This window comes from Macrotis lagotis, chromosome 8, assembly GCF_037893015.1.
Source record: "Macrotis lagotis isolate mMagLag1 chromosome 8, bilby.v1.9.chrom.fasta, whole genome shotgun sequence".
NCBI lineage: Eukaryota > Metazoa > Chordata > Mammalia > Peramelemorphia > Peramelidae > Macrotis > Macrotis lagotis.
In genome coordinates, this window is record NC_133665.1 from 46157730 (window position 1) to 46178342 (window position 20613).

The 20613-nt window shown below is 38.0% G+C and overlaps 1 protein-coding gene across 5 annotated transcripts in view; it reads right to left on the reverse strand.

The window, feature by feature from the left end:
- The window catches only part of ARHGAP17 (Rho GTPase activating protein 17), a 150949-nt gene extending 142557 nt beyond the window's left edge, over nucleotides 1-8392 (reverse strand). For all 5 annotated transcript variants that reach the window (XM_074196806.1, XM_074196801.1, XM_074196805.1 and 2 more), the window contains exon 1: nucleotides 8174-8392. In XM_074196806.1, the coding sequence (XP_074052907.1) occupies nucleotides 8174-8226 (53 nt within the window). In that variant the 5' untranslated portion in view covers nucleotides 8227-8392. The remainder of the gene's footprint in view (nucleotides 1-8173) is intronic.
- Between the last annotated feature and the right edge of the window lie 12221 nt (nucleotides 8393-20613).

Here is a 20613-nt window from a genome sequence, read left to right on the forward strand (position 1 = left end):
GTGTTCTGAGTTCTCAAAAGGAAAGAAGAATTACAAATTCGAAACAGCTTGGGAGTTTCTGAAGTCATAAGAGTCTAAGTCAAGATCAGGCTCAAATGACAGAAGCAGGTGAAAAGAGTGTATCAAAAAACCAAGGTTTCTAAGTCTTCAATTTGAAGTATAGAATCAAGTGAAAAAGACTTTAGAGACCGTAATCCACGATCCTCATTTTATAGCAGAGAGAAATGAGGCCCAGCACTAGGATCATGCAATGAGGCTTTTATTTTAAAGTAGTTTACATACTTTTTGACCACCTGATTAAGTTAACCATATGCTTCATAAAATATGTACAATTAAATAATTATGTTGTTTTCTGGGCAAAATTACTCGATTTGACCTTTACGAACACACTGGTGGGGAAAATTCTGTTTCCAGAAAAGGGCAAGTGGTGAATAACTTTGAAGTTCCAAAGTTTAGGAGATATGAGTCAAAAGCTCTGATAATTTATATCACAAGATATATAAAGAGAAAAGCATATGTTTTCATCGATATAAATTTATTCCTCCAGTATTAATTAATTCTGAAATTATTAGGCACGTGTGTATGTGCAGAGTACATGTGTCCATGTGTGCATGTATCTATCTCACAAAATACTAGCCCACAGAGACTCTTTATCAAGGAGGCTAGGAAGAACTATTAGTACAGAAATTAGGGAATTGTTGTAGGCTGTTCCAGGTACACATATTATATTTGTTTTTCTACCCGAGATTATGACCACCAATTACACATTGTAAGTGTAAGCTTCACCCTATTAGGTTGAGGTGAAAGAACAAGGAATAGGTAAGGAACTCAGAAGTTCTTCTCTTAGAACGATCCTAAACTTTCTATGTGTTCATAAGTACCTCACTTTTCCACCCTAGACTCAGTTTGCCCATATGCTAAAATGGCAAATTTGACCTAAATTTTTTCTAAAGTCATGTCTAGCTCCAAAAGACAAAATAAGACAAACAACTATACAAAAAAAAAAAGCAGGTTGAGATTACACTTATTTAGCCAATCTTTCTCACCTACAAGTTTCTGTCATAGACCTCTCTGTTGAGAAATGAAATGTATAATGGTGTCTGTAAGGCATGTAATTTTCTTACATGAAAAACAGCTGCTTCTCAGGGGGTCATAAATGCCAGAATTAAAATTATTGCTTGACAGATGACTGACTGGAAAGTTATTAAGGATTCTAGAAAATTGTTAACTTGATGATCATTTATATCTATTTTTTCCTTAAGCAAAAAAATTCTGACAAAATTTCCAAGAACTATTTACAAAGTGGAAAATAAGGAAATTACAAATACAAAGTGATTTTCATCTTTTCAGAGGGCTAAAAACAAAATGCACTTCCTTCTCATTTCCTCTTAGAAGTCCTAGTTTTTCCTCAAAGTTCAACTCTCTCCCAAATTCCACCTAATTTCTAGTGCCTCCCCCTCCTCCCCCACAAGATGACTTTTGATTTTATGTATGTTTAAGATCATACACACACACACACACACACATACATGAAATCTTCTCTGATTCAATTCCTGGAAGATGGGGGACATGGTTGGTGCTTACTGAACAACACATTAAAATAGAACTATATGCAGCATCTTCATCTGCAAGTATGCCATTGATGCACCAAAGGGCATATGTTTCTATATGAGAGTGCCCTTCCTTCCCCAGTAGTAAATTTGTTGACCTTATCACCTCTAGTCATGCCAAAGTTGAGGACTTCATGTGCTTCAAACTCAATAATAAAATCCCTATGCAAAGATCTGACTCAGGAGCTAGGAAGCTATCTAGAAGAGGATAGTCAACCTTCCCTCTCAAGACTAATAATGCAAAGCACCAGTCTAAAGTGAGGTGCTATTTCCTGATATCACATCTTTCTGGCCCAGGATAGGAAGTTAGAGGGACAAAAAACAGAGATGGTTTACTACAAGTATTCTTAAGATTATCAACTGCTAGTAGGATCAATAAGAACCAAGATTAGATGTATTTCATCTTAAAGTGAACTATATAAACATAAAGGCAATCTGCTATAATTTTAAAGATATGGTTAGTTTTAAACATACAAACAATGTGTCAAAAAGCATTGGCTTTTTGAATGCCTTTTAACTGTATTCAAGCATAAGAAAAGAATTCCCTTTGCCCCTAATATATAAGGATTTCTGTCTCTCCACTCCCAAAAATCAGGTAATGGAGTATTAGAACCTAAGAGCTTATTTAGTCTCATTTTACTTAGGGGAAACCTGGAGAAGAGAAAAATTGACTTGCCTAGGATGACATAGAAAATTGAGTACATTGTTTTCTGATCCAGGCCTCTGACCCTACAAACCATGTTCTTTCTGGGATACCAGTTTGGCTTCAACCAGGTAACATGGATTTATCACAGATGACCCAGAAAAAAATCCCACATATCATGCTTCGACCCAGGAAAGACTAATAAGTATCTTTTCACCAGTGAGATCTCCATAATACAAATGTCACTGAAACAATGTCCTTTGGAATGCTTCCAATGTCCCTCCCTTCCAACTCAGTATGGAGAAAGGCTCAGTTGAACACAGCATGTCTTCTCATTAAGTGAGGCCAGCTAGGTATTAGCTATTTCTGAGTTGCTCTGGCCCTAAGAAGTTAAGTTGGTATTGAGGACTACAAAATTCCTTCACATAGGTCTGTGAGAAAAGTAACACCTCAGTTGATCCTGGCACATTACCTCTGCAAAGGAATTACTTCTAGTACCCAGAACTCCAGCCTGGCTGGTAAGCATCAGATAAACTAGTTGTAGGTCATAGGTCCTGGCCAAATGAGCCTCCCAGAAGGACTGAATGGCCAATGACAAGAAAAAAGTTAAAAGAGGTTTGAAGGGTAAATCTCTCAGATTTCATCTGTAAACCAAAACTGACCTAGATCTGAGCTTGTGAGTTTTCTTCCAGCTTAAAATATATGATTCTGTGATCACTAGCTATTGACATCAGGTCACCAAAATCTAAGGACATCCATCACTCCAAAAACATAGCCTCAAAGAAACTTAATCAAGAATTTATTGGTCAGTTTAGTTCCAAATCAGATTTAGAGAGACAGGCATCAAGGACAAGCTCTGTTCCTGAAAACCAAGTTTTCTTTCTCCCAGGACATTCTGTGAATCCCTACCCAGAGGTCACAGTATCACATAAATTTAGAATTCAAAGAGACCTGCCGAAGGGAAATGACTTACCTTCTCCTACAAGTAGCAAGTCAAAGACTTAGGATTAGAAACCAGGTCTATAGATTTTAGTGGGCATTTCTTCTACTATTTACCACATGGTTTCTCAAATCTCTGAGAAGTGAAGAACTCATTTTGGAATCAACCTGGAGTGTGTGATATCTACTCTCTAGGAAGTACTACTGCATTCAGCCTAAGTCATCATCAAATCTTCATACAAAAGGTCCCCAATTTCAAATATTACCTCCTGCTCCCCCCCCCACTCCACCTCCACCCCAAGAGTCACATACTCTAAAGTACTTACTTTACCTACAAACTTCTATTATGCTTTACCCTTACTCAGGAATACCCATTGCCCCAAACACCAACAACTGAGCCAATTTCTTCTGCATTCCTGCTTATCTGTCTACCTGATTCCTACAGACTCTAAAGAATCAAGAATTGGCAAAGGGACAAAGTAACTCTAAATTGAAAGGCATACTTTCAATCAGAACTGGACCATTTAAAGCCAGAGACACAAGGGGAGTGGCTCTCAATAAAGGAAGGGAATAGGAGGAAAAGAAAGATAAGAGAAGTTAAGGAGAAAGAATAAGAACCTCTGAGCTGTCTTCCCAGGGATAGGTGAACCCTATGCCTCTCTCTCTGAGATTATGCCTCTTGACAGAAACTTTTTTCTATGAAGAAGGCCCATTATCTCCCTTTGGAATAAACTCATTCACTGTTCAGGACTAAAGTCCTGAACAGAAAGCTCTCCTCTAAATCTAAAGATCTTCCCCCTGGAATAACACTTAAAGGATCTACTTTGATCCTAAGGAATCCCAGTACACTTAATTGGGAAGTCATAATCTGTGAAGAGTTCAGTTTCTTCACCTAGAGACTGGACTAGATCAGAGATTGTCAAACTTTTTGGTCTCAGGATCCCTTTAAGCTCTTAAAAATTACCCAAAGTGGTTTATATGGGATTATATATTTACTGTATTAGAAATTAAAATATTGCTAAACTATTATTATGAAAACCATTTGTCCTTGTGGACCCCCCACCACCACACTTTGAGAACTGTTGGTCTAGATTACCCAAAAGGCTATTCTTTGATCCCCTTCTGAATATTATTCCCAAGATGAATTCCTACACCCTAAGAACTATCCACCTTCTATACAGAGTAGAAAATTCTTACCTCTTTATTCATTCTCTCCACCCTTTATCTCTGCATAAAATTATAGAAAAATGGGGGAAAAGACCCCACATCAGTCAGAAATGGACAAACTCACTTAAAAATCAACAACCTAATTTTACAAAGCAATAACGTGACTTGCCCAATGTCACACAGGAGATTAGTGCAAAGTTAAAACAAGAATCCAGGCTCAGTTCACTACACCACAATGCAACTTCTTCTCTAGTTTTCTCTCCCTTCATTAATCAAAGACAGTCTCTCAATTTAGCATTGAATGACTAATCTAAGGATGTCTCAATGACTCTAGATCAACAGAGGTCCACTATCTTTCTTAACATCAAGGTGAATTCCCACATCTACACGTAATTGATCATCTTACCAAATACTGGAGAATATTTTGAATTAAGTTGCTAAATGCTAATTTATTTCAAAGAAACTTAAGATTCTCTGGTGAAATAAAAATGAAAGAGCCACACCCGTAACAACTTTCCAATGGCTGCAGTTTCCCGCTGGCATCTAGCAATAAAGATTTATTTTCATAGAAACAGTCAAAGGTCAAGTTCCAGAATTATGCTTCAGGTCCACCCATGAATCATTCCATGGCTGCAGTCCACAATTCTCATACATTTTTGCCACAATATTCCCAGAGTAACTCACGATTAGGCTGGGTCAACAGTACTGGTACTAATCCAGAAATAACAACTCACATTTATAAAGCACTTGATGGCTTTTAAAAAACACCATTCTCACCACCTTGTGTGGTAGTGCAAATGTGAACAGTCCCATTTTGCAGATGGAAAAATGGAAACTTTGAGATGTGACTTTCCAATTGTCACCTAGCTGGTGAATACTGGAACCTGTCCGCTAAACCACAATGTCTCAAATCTCAGGAAGCACTAGGCACAACATCTTCCTCATCCTACTTACCCAAAGGGTATTAAACCAATTTAGAGTGGTATCTGGGCTTCTCTCCCACATGCTTAAGGAACATAACCACAAAATCCTGGAGCTGGAAAGGACACTGGAAATTATTTAGTCCAATGGTTCTGGACCCATGGGTCAAATGGAATTACAGCAAAAAAAAAAAAAAACCTGAATTCAAATATATATCAAATATATATATATATCAAATATATATATATGTATATATATATATATATATATACATCTTTAGTTAATTAAAAAAAACATGTGGTACAATGAATTTTGCCCATTTCTTACTGATGGGAATGTCTTTCTAAACTTTTAGAATAAAATATGAATTGCTTTCTTCCTCTGTGGTTGATAAAAATCACATAAAAAAGTGTTACTGAATTCATAGTGGCTTTTCACAATTGTTTTTATCAATCAAGGGATACTGATATAAATACTATTATGGAAGAAAACGGTTTCTACTTGGTGAGTAATGAATTTTTTTTTATTTTATTAAGAAAGAGGTGGGGGGGGCAGCTAGGTGGCACAGTGGATAGAACACCTAGAGTCTGGAGTACCTGAGTTCAAATATGACCTCAGATACTTATTACCTAGCTGTGTGGCCTTGGGCAAGCCACTTAAAAAAAGTGTCCTCAGACTAAAACAGATGGTCCAATCATGGATTTTATAGAGTAACTGAGGCCCAAATCAGGCAAGTGATTTTCCCAAGTTCAGACAGTAAATTAACAACAGATTCAGAACTAGAGATCAAAACAAGACTTCACACAATCACAGAATTTGGAGCTGGAAGGGTCCTTAGAGATAATCTCATTTTACAAATGAGAAAACTGAGGATAAAAGAAGTGAAATTTGTGATCAAGGTCACAAATGGAATAAGGAGAGCAGTTTTTAAATCCACTACTCTTTCTACTAGCCTTATCTTTAGGAAACAGTAAAATTTAGAATCAAACTTATAGAGCTGAATGATTACAAATTTCTAACCCAATTTAAGTTTAAGGAGGAGAGGGGTATGAGAGAAGAGAAGCAATTTGTCTAATACAGTTAGTTAATGATAGACTTGGAATAGAACCTGTCTCCTGGCTTCTAGTGTAGCATCCTTTTCCCTATATTATTGATACCTCTAACCCAGAACAAAACAAATCCGGCCAAAACTGATAATTGAGTAATAACCAATCTGTTTTCATACTACTCAGCAATAATACCCTTAAAAGCGATATAAATAATAAAGCCTGTAGAAAATTAGTCAACAGAACTTCTGAAGACGTTTTGCAATCCACCAAATTCTTAAAGTACACTCAAAAGTCACAAAACAACGAAACTAAAAGGGGTGTTACAACACACAATGTTAAGATTTAGAACGATCTTTAGAGACCATCACTTTATATAGACAAGGAAAATGGATCCAAACGGTTGAAAGTGACATGTACCCTTCCTTAATTTCATCCAGTAAAACAGGAATCAACCAAAATTTGTTTACAAGAAGGGGGTTAATTCTGAAAATAAGATGGAAGCATACCAAGACAGCAGGGTGGAGCAAGAGAAAAGTTTAACAACCAAACTAAGCAAAAAAAAGTTGAAGGAAATGAAACAGTGAAAAATCAAATTAAAACAGAGGAAGTTTTTAAACAAATGTTAAATTTTGACGAAAGTCTTATCATACTTGATGCAGGCAACCTAATTGTCACTTTCATTTAACTGATAAAAGACAGGAGTTATGAAAATAAAGACTTAGGTAACTTTCCAGAATAAAGAATATTATTATGTATGGTGTAGTCAAAAATGGAAGTGAAAGCACCTCAAGTTTTCCTCCTAGTTGTTTCACTAACGGGCTCTGTAAACTTAGTCACTTATACAGACCTTAGTTACAACATCTGCAAAATTGGATAGCAGACAGTTTTCTAAGGTCCCCTCCCATTATGACACAGAATACACATTCTGTATATCCACTCAAAATAGTCCCTTCGATTCAAAGGGCAGTAAGACAACTGTCATACATCTAAGATACATAGCGCATAATTCCAAGAGTCAAAAAAAAAAAAAAAAACAATCCAAATAGATACCTGATCACAGAATCTGCCCTCTCCAAATGTGTTTCATCTCCGCCACTTAATAATTTACAGTATTCCCTGTTAATCATTCAGTGACACCATCACTAAAATAGTAAAAGGGCAAAAAAGTTGAATCTGTCTAAATCTGACATTTAAAAAAAGTTTTTGCCCGCTATTATCTGTGATTCAGCAATTTTTAAAGTCAATCATTCGCAGCAGTCATCTTCCAAAAGAGATAATCAGCCTCGACTTCACGCCCATCAAGCGTCTGTGAAAATCCCTCCCCGGATTTCGAGAAAAAAAAAATCTGAATTGTCTTTAATTTTTAACAAGAAACTTTGTACCACCGGGCACCATTAAGAAACCAGGCTGGAACAGCGTATCCTCCGAGGCTCAATGTTAACTCAAGAACATCGGGTCTCTGGAATCTGTCTCTCGGCAGAAAAGTCTCACCTTTGGGGGGGACAAAACTCAAAGCCCTGAGGTGACATCACCGGAGACCCCCCCCCCGGAGGCGGCCCGGCGGCTGGAGCGGGAGCGGGAGCCCGCCCCGGCCCGCAGCATCTCCGGGGCGTCCGGCGCCCGCCGGGCAGCCTCCTCCCCGCCCCACTTTCTGGAAGCTGCTGAACCCCTCTTTCCCGGGGGACACGGGGCTGAGCCCTTGGGGCCCCCCCAAAGGGCGCCGCGGCGGCGCAGGCGGGAAGGCAGGCCTCGGCCGGTGGGGGGTGGCGGGCCGGGGCCGCGGGGACCACGCCGGCCCAGGGCGGGGCGGCCCGCGGCGGGAGGCTGGGAGGGGGGACACTCGCCTGCCCACGGTCTGGTTGGCCAGCTGCTTCATGCGGTTGAATTGTTTCTTCATGGCGGCGGCGTGTGCTGGGCCGGGGGCCGCGGCGGGGCTCGCGGGCGGGGAGGCGGCGGGGCGGCCGGGCGCTGCCCGCTCTACATAGCGTCCGGGCCGCGGCGACTTTCGCTCTGAGCTCGGGGGGAGGGACCGGCCGACGCCCAGGCCCCTCCCCCTGGCCCGCCCCGGGCGTGCGCGTCACTTCCGGTCTGCCCCCGCCCCTCCCCCAGCCCCGGAGGCAGTTTCGTTTTCTCCGGCGCCGTTTGGAGCGGTTTAAAATTAGACGCGGGCCTGGCAGCGCGCCCCCTGCTGGGCAGCGAGGTGTTTCCCCCCGGAGGAGGAGGAGGAGGAGGAGCAGCGTTAACCCTTCACTGTGCCTCAGACACGCAGGGCCGGGATCGCGTCTTTTGAGGCCCATGCGACAGGCTTCCCTCGCAGCCCCGCTCCCTCTTACCTACCCTCTCCCACCTGTCTCCTCCTGCCAGTCATCACGAGGTGCAAATGAGCCCCGGCGAGTCGGAGTGCTCGGCTCACCACCGGAATGCAGGATTATTGCAGTTCTTCACGGGCCAGCCCAAATCCCGCTTTGTTTCCTTCCAGTTTTTCCTCATCTTCCCTTGATTCTGTTGCGTTTCTTCTGCTGATCGTCTCCAGCTAGTCGCATCTTATTTGTGTCTAATTAGTGGTGTCCCTCGTGGGTCTGAGATCGGAAAGCAAGGATAGTCCTTTACGAGGGGGCCTATTAGAAAATGTGGTTTGTACCACTTGGAGAGCAGGAGGGAAATGAGAAGTTAAGGGGAAAGGGAGGGTGGAAAAAAGAAAAAGAGGTGAAATCTCTGCTTTACCTTATAAACTACCATTATTATTGGGTAAGCAATTTTGCTGGTTCAAGAAAGGAATTGTTTAACAAGTATGGCTTTTTAAAGGAGAGTTATTATTGCTACAGAATACTTTGGCTTTAGTTTTTTCATTTAAGGTTTTTTTTTTTTTTTTTAACAAGGCAATGGGGTTAAGCGGCTTGCCCAAGGCCTTAATTATTAAGTGTCTGAGGTCGAATTTGAACTCAGGTACTCCTGATTCCAGGGCTGGTGCTCTATCCACTGCGCCACCTAGTCGCCCCTTGGTTTGTTTTTTTTTAGTGACCCAGGCAGAATTGGACTCCTAAGAGCCCATCTTCCCCTTCCTGCAATCTAGAATCTAGACCCTCTGTTGCTCTTTTTAAATATATTTTGGAGGGGAAAAACTAAGGCATTACAGACCTTTAAGTTACAGGTGAAACAAATACTTATCTATAACGACAGGTTAAATTCTGAATTAAGTTGAGGAAAATCAAAAGCAATGAGTAAAAGTAGGTGATTCACTTTTTGATTGACCCCAAGGTGATTGTTTTTTGAGCTGGGTAGCATGAGATTTGAAAGGAAAATAAAAGATGGAGAGATATTAGAGAAAAGGGGCTATTGAATGAGGAAATTCAGGACTATTTTTGCATTTCTTTCTTTTGAAGTAGGTTTTAAGATTATCAGCTGTAAGAGACTTTTAGTTTCAAAAAAGGAAAAGTTTTTAAAAGAAGGTAGCAGGAATGAGGTATCTTAATAACTTGTAAGCCACTAGAATAAGGTGGATTTTAGAGGTATTAGAAGAAAAAGAAGCATAGGGATCAATTCTGACCTACAGACCCTCCAAGTCCAAGCTAGCCATATATATTCAAAGGTTCCTTATAGCTTAGTTGATAAGTTGGTTAAGTTCCTACTCAGAATTAGATTTTTTAGAAAACGCTATTTATTTAGACCAAACTAGAACACCAAAGGATTTTTCTTGGACTGAATCAAAGCCAATTATAGATTTAGAACAGAACTTTACCACGGAAAAGAAGCATCCTGGATAGCTGAGGGGCTAGTAAGTATCAAGTATATGAGTTTAAATTTGAATTCCTGTCCTCCTGACTCTAGAGCCTGTGCATCTTGGCACCACCTAGCTGCCTCCTGGGCCTTTTGCTCTTAATAAAAATTAAAAAATAGGCCATTTTTTGACCATCTGTGATTAAGGATCCATTCTAAATCTATAATTGGTTCTGATTCACTTAACTCTATTGCCTTGCAAAAAGAAAGAAAAAAGAAGCCCCTTCCTCCTTTTCCAGGCTTCTTTCATGCAACTCCCTTTCCCATTCTTTGCATCACCACCAATTTGAATGACATGCTATATTCAGTATAGATTTGCCCATTCCTAGTTCTCCCATTTCAGATATTAAATAAAATTCCATCTCTTAAAAAAACCTTTCCTGATTATTCTCACTGGGGAAAGAGGAAAGGAAAAAGCATTTATATAGTACCTACTAAGTCATTCTACTAAGCCCATTGAACATTGTTTCCTTTCTTCAGTCTCACACAGTGTTTTATATTATGGCTACTGTATAGTTTTTTATAAGTATCAAAGTATAGCCTATTACTAAACTGTAGGTTCCACAAAAATTTTTATTTCACCTAGTTGCCTAATATAATACAAAGGATAGTTGCTTAGTCAATGGTTGTTAAATAAATGGATGAGTGTATTGGATTTTGCTCTAAAACCAAAAACGACTTTAGAGAACTATCTGAGGACTTCTATCTTCTATTTCACAAATGATGACACTAGACTTACAAAGGGTCATTCTGGAAGGAAATGAGAAAGCCATGATTTGAACCCATATTCTTTGCTCCAGATCTACCATTCTCTCTACAACACTACACTGATTATTTAGACTTACAAACTAAAAAACATTTCCATTAAAACTCCTCAGTACTGCTGCATTCTGACCAACTTGTTCCATTTTACTAAAAACCAAAAACACTATGTGAGCAAACCAAGACACAACTTCATATGATGCTGTGGAATATCAGGAAGCCATGTTGAAACCATTGTAATAACATTACAATCAGAGCTAGGAGGGTTCTTTTTTGAGCAAAGGATTACTGTGTAAATCCAAGGGTCATAACTACAAAACATTGCCAAGTTTTGAAAATTGCAGGGCCACATGCCAAAGCTCAATTTTTTTATGACTATTGACCCAGAAATCTGTTCACTGGTAGAGTTCGACTCAAAGGCAGCTAGCAGCATGATATAGGAGACAAAATAGTATTGGAACCAGATAACCTACTGTATTTTCCTATGTGTTAAGACACTCTTTTTCGAAAAATTTGGGGTCTAAAAACTAGAAGTATCTTATACAGTGGCTGTTGATTTTTTTACTTGTATTTCCCATTTTTTTGTACTTGCATTCATTGTTTCGCATTCATTACCTGTATAATTAGGTTACATGTTGCCACATTCTGCCCAGAAATGGTTCAGAAAAGATTTTTGTACAGTGCTAAATTCAAGTTCAGAGTGATCCAGTTTACAAAAGTGAATAGGAATCATGATGCTGAACATAAGTCTGGTCAATGAGAAAACAATCCGACACTGGCTACGGGAAGAAGAAACCTTACTGAAAACGCTGCAGCAGAAAAAGATCATAAGAGGCAAGTCAGTTAAATGGCCTGATTAATAGAATTGAAGAGATGGATTGAAAAGCAAAGGGCAGGTAGAATTCCTGTGTCCACAAAGATGGTTCAGCGGAAGGCAAAAAGAATTGCTGATGAAAAAGAAGTGACTGATTTCAAAGGAGGACACAATTGGTGCTTCAGGTTCATGAAACAGAATGAACTAAGCATGCATCCATGCACCAGTCTTTCCCAAAAGATGCCTGAAAATTATGAGCAGAAGGTCCTTGAATTTCATAATGAATAAAATTTGAATTCAATAACTTTGATTTTTTTTTCAAATTTCCAGTCCCAAAATTAAGATGTCTCTTATACATGAGGAAATACAGTAGGTTTGAATCCTATCCTCTGCATCTTATTAACTATATGACCAACTCACTTAACCTCAGTTACCCCTCATCTAGAAAAGGAAGGAATAATACTACAAAATTAGGAGTTAGACTTTTAGCTTTTTAGATATTACTTAGGGAGTTAAGACAAATGGATTAAGGAATGAAATAGAGTAAATAGAATAAAAGAACATTAAAATATAATGATATATAATAAAAGATGACTAGGACATTTTTCTTCTCATTTATCTGCTTTATGCAGGAAGCAATGTGATCTGTCTCATTGTGTTCAAATACTGGAATCAGGAACTTAACTATCTAATCACAGCTGTGCCACTGACTCACAGGAGCCATAGCCAAGTCCTTTACCTTTAAGAGCCTCTTTCAATATTAGATAATAATATGAGTTTACCTGACAGGAATCTCATGTAAAATGTGTTACAAACATAGATGTTGCACTATAAACCTTAACACAACACCATTACTACTCCTACTTATTATTTGTGTTTGTCTGAACACCCAAGTGGCATAAGAGTGATTCAAGAGAAGATGTAATTTAAGGTTGATTAATACTTGAAGGTGATACATCAGATGACAATGATAAGTTATTAATAATAATGATACCATGTATTTGAATAGCCCTTCACAGTCTACAAAATGCTTTCATACATACCATCTCACTTGTCATAAAGACAATTTAAAAAACTCAAAGTTCCATATTTACTAGAATTCATCTTTAAAGAAAAGAGCTGACTAAGAAATGATTTCTGCAATGAACTGAAGGGATGTGATCAGAGAATAATACCTCATAATGAATATTTAATCTATCGAAGCATTTGTGATTTCTAGTAATATTCAAGACTTGTATGGCAATGTGAAATTCTAAGAGTGCTTCTTCATTTTTTAGATTTCTCTACTGTTTCCCATAATTCTTATACTTTAAAATGTCAAGGACCTGTAATTTCCTTGGTGTGGATTTTCCTAACTTTTACAAATCAGAGTTTTTTAAAACTTTTATTGAATAGTCTTCACAACTGTTGCAAAAAATTCATCACCCTATGATCAATCTAGTAATGATAAAAGAAAGATAGATAATGTTCCAGGCACTGTGTTAAGTGTTAGGAATACAAGCAAAAAGAAAATGATCAACATCTCCAAACTCAACTAGGCTGATTCAAAGACTACAAGGACATGCAATCTATTACCAGATTCATTATCAAAGTCTTGCCAATTCAGTAGTCCCATCATTCCTGCACTCTGCTTAGCTTTAAAAAAACCAGTATTACCTTTATGTTCTTAAGGAAGCAGTGTTATTGTTATTGCTATTAGCCATTTTTCACTTGTGTTAGATTCTCTGTAAACCCTATTTGGGGTTTACATGGTAAAGATCCTGGAATGGTTTGACATTTTTTTTTTAGGTTTTTGCAAGGCAAATGGGGTTAAGTGGCTTGCCCAAGGCCACACAGCTAGGTAATTATTAAGTGTCTGAGACCGGATTTGAACCCAGGTACTCCTGACTCCAAGGCCTGTGCTTTATCCACTACGCCACCTAGCCACCCCTGGTTTGACATTTCTTTCTCCACATTTTACAGATGAGAAAACTATTAAGTGACTTGCCCAGAATCACACAGCTAATAAGTGTCCAAAACCAGATTTAAACAAATGAGTTTCTGACTACAGGTTTGGGTACTCTATTCATTGTGCCCCCTAGCTGCCTAGGAAGCATTATTATAATGGACCAACTAGAAAATTGTTAATCAAATGTGGGATCGGGGCGGCTTCTGATACATACTCTATGACCTTGGCCAAATCACCTATCTTCCTTTGACTTGTTTCCTCCTGTGAAAAATGAGTTAGACCAGAAAATCTCTGGAGTTGCTTCCCAATCTAGATCTGTTATCCTATGATCTCCATGAAGCATCTGAACAAAATGTTAATGGAAGAATTGTTACACATTAAACATTCTTTTTAAAAAATGCTCTCATATTTTTTTTTTACCACTGTTCCACTTAAATGATTGCAAAGTACAACAATGTGAGCTTTAATACTTTAGATAAGAATACAAAGTCATTTCCTCAACAGGAATTGCTGTATAATTCAGATTTTATAGAATCTGAAACAGCCAACTAATCTGAATTTGACTAAGGTTTAGAAGGAAGTTGTTTTTATGATATACATTCTGGAAGTTGAAATACTGCTAGGATAAATGATTAAAATTCATTACTGTAATTATTTTCATGATCAGTCTCTGCTTTTAATCATAATGTAAACATAACTACTAATTTTGTAATACAGCATCATAGACCATATTTAAAAATGATCTCATTATAGTGACAATTAAGAAGATACCATATGGTATCTTTTTGTTGATGTTTTTTAGTATTGTTATTAGGTGACCTGTCAGGGTCCTCACAGTTTTAAGATTCTGTGGTCTTCTACTTCTACAGGAATTGTAAAGAACCCATTCCTATTTGATATAGACATCATGATGCACTGGAGATTGTTGAATTTGGAGTTAGAAGTTAGGCTTCTTGAATTCTGAGTCTATTTCTTGTGTGAGAAATTGGACAAGTCACTTAACCTCTCTGGGTCTCAGTTTACTCATCTGTACCACGAGATTAGTGGGAAGAACTATCTCCAGTTTTAAGTCTATGATCATACCACCATTATCTTCAAAATCCATCTCCATTAGCTCTCTGATCTAGGAAGTGATAGAGAAGAAACCTATTCCCATTCTCTTCTCTTGCTTTCTGACAGAGGCACAAAAATGTTTCTAGCAGAAGTTTCTAGACTCCAGGGACAAAAAAAAAAAGAACCAAAAACCAGGTTGGAAAAAGAAAGAATATTTTGATATATGAGTGAAAATTACAATGAAGCTAAATAAATTTAAGCAAAAGTTAAGCAAAATTAGGTTAAACAAAAAAAATTAAATGAAGTAAAATGACCTCAAAATAACTTTTCTTTTTCATTTTAATTCAACAAATATGGTAAAGTGGATCTGAGATCAGAGGGCTGAACTGTAATCCAAGTTTGGTTTCCTATGTGTAATTCTTTAACCGCTCTCGATCACAGTTTCATCATTTGTTAAATGAGTTTAGACTTGAAGACCTCAAAATTCCTACAATGATCCTATGTGTCTATGTTCATGTGCCTCTCTATGTATATTAACCAATTGCAAATTTGAAAATGATTAAGTGCATGTGAGTGACCCAAGAGATCAAGAAAGGAGGTATTTCTAATCTGGAAGGATCAGAAGAGTTGTCTCTTCCAAGAGGTAGCAATTGATCTTTGAAAAAAGTAGGGGAGGTGAGAGACATCTGTCCTGGGTATGGCAGGATTGCAAGAAAGAGTGTAAGAAAGAATCAGGGAAGTGAATGGTGAAATCACTTTGGAAGGTTAAGTATATAAAGAGGAGAACAGTAAAAAAAAGTTAGAAAAATTATTTGAAGCCAGGTGGTTGTAAGGGAAGACTGAGTGCCAGGTTAAAAAGTTTTTATTTTATCAAATAGGCAATGGTGGGTGTTGAAGATTTTGTTTATCTTGTTTGAAGAAATCATGTGATTTGATTTGTTCGTTAGGAAACTTATTTTACTGTGAAGGGTGATTTAAAATAGTATTCTCAAAGTGTGGTCCAAGGAACCTTGCAGAAACTTGAGACCCTTTTAGGTTGTCCCCAAGGTCAAAATTATTTTCAAAATAATACTAAGACATCTTAAATTCTAAAACAGAAAATATCTAAGTCTGTTTATATGTGCATTTATATAATTCACAATCATTTTAAGAATGTAAAGGGTTATCATATTAGATTGCTTTCTGTTGGAGAGAGGGAGGGAAGGAAAGGAGGGAGAAAAATATAAAACTCAAAACCTTGTTAAAACTGATTGTTGAAAACTATGTTACTTGTAGTTGGAAAAATAAATAAAACATTTAAATTTTTTTTTAGAGTGTAAAGGATATCAAGACCAAAAAGTTTGAGAACTAATGATTTGAGAAAGGAAAAACTGGACAAAGGAAGAGTCATTAGATCTGTGTTGAATTGCCTTATAAGGTAGTGTGATTCCTGGCTTTAGAAGAGGTCTTCAAATAAATTCTTGAAGACAAAAGTCTCTGTGTGTTACTGTGGAGGGGAGTCCTTCACTCTCTCCTCAGGAACCATTTGGGTCCAGTGACAAGCTATAGATCAAAAGGACTGGAGAGGGTCCCAGATGCAATTTGGAAATCTTTGTCATTTTTAAGCTATGTAAGGTCTTTCCCAGGTCTCAGTTTTTCTAGGCGACATCCAGCGATTGAGGCTAGGCTAGGGGAAATGAGGCAAAGAATGATTTCTTTTACCTAGAAAAAAAAAATCAATCTGGGAGGGGAAGACACTCAGGATTTCTAGCCAAAATAGGAAAAAAAAAATGCTATTTACTTAATCTGAATCATTAGAGCTCAAATAATCCCAGAATTGGAATATTTAAGAAAATGCATGCAAAATCATAAATCAATAGTTATTTCATCAGGAAAGAAAAAAACAACTAGAGAAAAATGAAATATAATATTTAGTTCCATATAGTATTTCAATATTCTGATATTTTATAGAGCCCTTGATACTCTTTATAAAGTCGGGCCCATATGTAGAACCTTTTGGCTAAAATTAGACCAGAGTGTACCAGGACCTTGAAAACCAGCAGCCTCCTTGGGCACAATTAAAAACAAAGGTAGCTTGTTAGAGTCTGTGGATATCAGTGAAATGTGTGGGTTGTCTGTTGAAGAGGCTGTAGTAGAGACTGAGTATCTTTGTAGAATTTAACTAAAATTTCTTCCAGGCTGACTAACTCAACTCAGCAGGGAAGGAAAGGGAGCCAAAAGACTTTATGGGGAAAAGAACAGTTAGGCAGTTGTCAGTTTTTATTGAATGACTGAATGTTGCTGCCCAGAGTATGTGGGAACTTGAGGCCATTAGACAGAGCCAATAAACAGTGCACTGTGAACCAGTCAAGTGGGGTTCTAATGTTGGCTCTTCTTCTTATTACCTGGGTACCCTTCTGAAGAGCTCCATTACTTCACCTCTATGTGCTTCTATTACCTCTTTATCCATTGATGTGAACATACCCTTCCCTGACATGGATTTCAAGCCAACCACATGCGATTGACATTCATTTTTTACCTTCCATGAATTCTCCAAACTGGATCCAGGCAATAATCCAGAAGCCTTAATTTTATTCTTTTTTTTTTTCCTCTTGTGGAGTAACAGTGTAGCAATTAGAATGTGAACCTATTTGTCTCTCATTCTTGTTACATGGCCCCAATGAAATCCTTTACTTTTCATGTACAAGTCATCATTGTTAACATGGTTCAGATGGTACAGTTTACATAGGACTACGCAGCTACTTGTTGTTTTAAATTCTTTTGAGATTAAAATGTTTATTTATTCATTCCATATACATTCATCTGTCATCTACTGTGTGCTAGTGTTCCATGATTCATAGCTATATAGGGAAAATATTGGGGCTGAAAAGATGGGGTTTTGCAGGAGCAAATACTCAATGATCATTAAAAACATGGTTCGATAAATCAAATCACACTGCTTAATATCTCAGGTGGGGGGGAGAAGAAGGAGGGAGGGAAAGAATTTGGAACTCTATGAAAAAGTTAAAAAATTGAGGAAAAAGATTATTTAAAAAAACAAAAAATATTCCTCAGTTTCCCCAAAACAATCTTGCCCATTTATAGAATCCTGCCCAATTTAGGGCCAGTTCATTGTTTAGCTATAGCACCTATCCAATATATTGTTGAACTAATTCAATGAGCTCCGTGTCATCATATGTAATTTCACCCACTTTATTTTTCTAAATAGATGGTTAGTCCAGTCTTCTCATTACTGCAGATTGCACAGAGGTTTTCTAGTGTCTTAGTGCTCAATGTAATATTTCAGTGTCATCTGTGAATAAGAGCAATTGGAGAATCTCATGTATTCTAAATGTCTTGAATATAGAGAATAAAGAAGCCTTGCCTTTATTTACACAGATTACTGCTGGGATTAACAATTCTAATCCAAATCTCCCTTTGTCAAATCATGGAGGCCATTACATTAGAAAGTGAAGTAAAGAAGATCCACCATTTAGGGCTGGGTCCTTGAGCTTTATAAAATAGGAATAATAATACTTGCCCTGCTTCTGACAAAGATGGTTCTGTGAAGAGGTTCAAAATTTGGTTCAGGCTGTCATTTCTTTTAACCTAAATTCATCCTCCACACAGCAATTCGAGCAATTTTTTTCTGTAATAATTTTACTAAAGAACTGCTATATTCATGTAATCTCTCTCCTGAAAAATTTTCCTTGGCTCCACATTGCAATTAGAGTAAAGTATAAACTCTTGATTCTAGCATTAGTCATTCTAACTTGGAGTCCAAACAGACTCCAATTTACTTGTTTGTCTACCTCCACTTGCCAGACCCAATAATCTGGATCTGCATGTACCTTAGAGAGAAGTGGGGAGCTGATGAGCTTCTGTAATGCTCAACAGACTACCAGTAAGCAACAGCAACATAAACTAGCTATACTGGCTGCCACTTAAGGGAACCACACAATGATCTCTTCCCTAACAACTCTTATTGATTCAATGCCCAGTTCCCAACAGATTTGGAATGCTCCACCTTTTTGCTTAGGTCAGGTGGATGCTGACTCAGTCTCTACCTCTCCCAGTACTTCATTCCACTTTAATATTTGAATCTCCTATCCCCTTGATAGGAGACCATTTGCCCTACCATTACTCTCCAGGATCCTCTCAGTTTTACAATCTTCCCTTCTATTTTCTTTGTCTAACTAAATATTCCCTAAACTTTCAATCTGTTTTGAACTGAACATAAAATATGAACCAATTTTTATGGTTTAGAGAACCCTAATTGAAATGTAAGCTTCCTGAGGTAGAAGTGTCTCAGCTTTCTATATGTAGCTGCAGTTTAGCACAGTCTTGCTGCATAGTATGCCTTTCCCATGTGAACCTGTGAAAATCATTTAACTTCTCTTGGCCTTGGTTTCCTCTTCCAAAAAATATGGATGATAATAATAGCACCTGACTCACAGGTTTGCTACTGGGATAAAATGATATTTAAAGCCCTTTTTGAATCTTGAAGCATTAATATAAAAGTCATTCCTTCCTTCTCTTGCCCAACTCCTTTGTTCACATTTGCATTGCCCACTTCCCATGTCTGGAATGGACAGCATTTTAATGGACCCACTCCATTCCAGTACCAGCTCATAGCTGGTCAAAGTTCCTCTTTTCATTCAAAATGCCTCCAACTCCGAGGAGCCTTTCTAGACCTCTCCCCTCCTCCCCATTCCATCCCAGTTCTTCCCTCTCCCTAGGGTATCTTTTTTCTTACATCTCATAGCACTCCAGTCTTTGCCCTTAGCTCAATATTTCCTGTATCAGTTATTCCTGTCCTTGACCTATTAGAATATAAGTAGGACAACAGAGCTGGGGTGGATGATGAAGAGTCTTGAATTCAAATTCTGCTTCAGATACTTACTATACGGATCTGGCTAAGTTGATAAGCCTTTGTCTCAGATTTCTCATCTGTAAAACTGTGATGATAAGAACATTCACCTCACAGGATTATTATGCAGCTCAGATGAAGTAAGTATGTGGATTGACAGCTACATTTAGCTGTGAGATATTATTATATAATATATCTTTCTATCTACAGTATATTTCAGTACAAGGCCTGGTACATAATACAGATATTAATATATATTTATTAGAACAAAAGTCAAAACATTTGTAAATAACAATTAACAAATTATTAAATTTGTAATAAATTGTAAATAATTTAAATAATTTGTAAATAATTTATTTTTTAAATAAATGTTGCTATCACCATGTTATATATAAAATGTTGATAAAAGTCAGGTTTTTAAGTGATAGGGATGTTGTACATAAAAACAGCTGCGTGAAGACATTCTGTGTATTTTGACATTAAATGGACATGGAAATTGCACATAAAAATCCACTTGTCACTTATGGCTTTAAAAAAAAATCAGACACCTTTAAAGGAACAGTAGCCAGCAACCAAACACCAGATAGCAGTACTTAGAGGTGGGTCTTTGGGGAAAGCGACTTACACCTTTTTTTTTTTTAGTTTTTTTCAAGGCAAATGAGGTTAAGTGGCTTGCCCAAGGCCCACACAGCTAGACAATTATTAAGTGTTTGAGACCGGATTTGAACCCAGGTATGCCTGACTCCAGGGCCGGTGCTTTATCCACTGAGCCACCTAGCCGCCCCAACTTGCACCTTTTTAAAGTTTTCAATACTAGGTAAAGTGATAAACTTTCGGGATCCAACCACTCTTCTAGTAGGACCTTACCAGGTAAGGGTGGAAAAAGGGGAAGAAAACAGTCCCTGGGTTGGAGGAAGTAAAACTACAATTCCCAGAAAGCATTGGAGCCAACCCCTTGCGTCCAGCTGCCCCGCGCTAAGCGCCGTACACTGCCCTCGTCCAATAACTACCCCCGGAGAGTCCATGTGAGGAGCAGCGATCCAATGAGCGCCTCAGAAGAGTCAGAGTGAGGAGGAGCCAA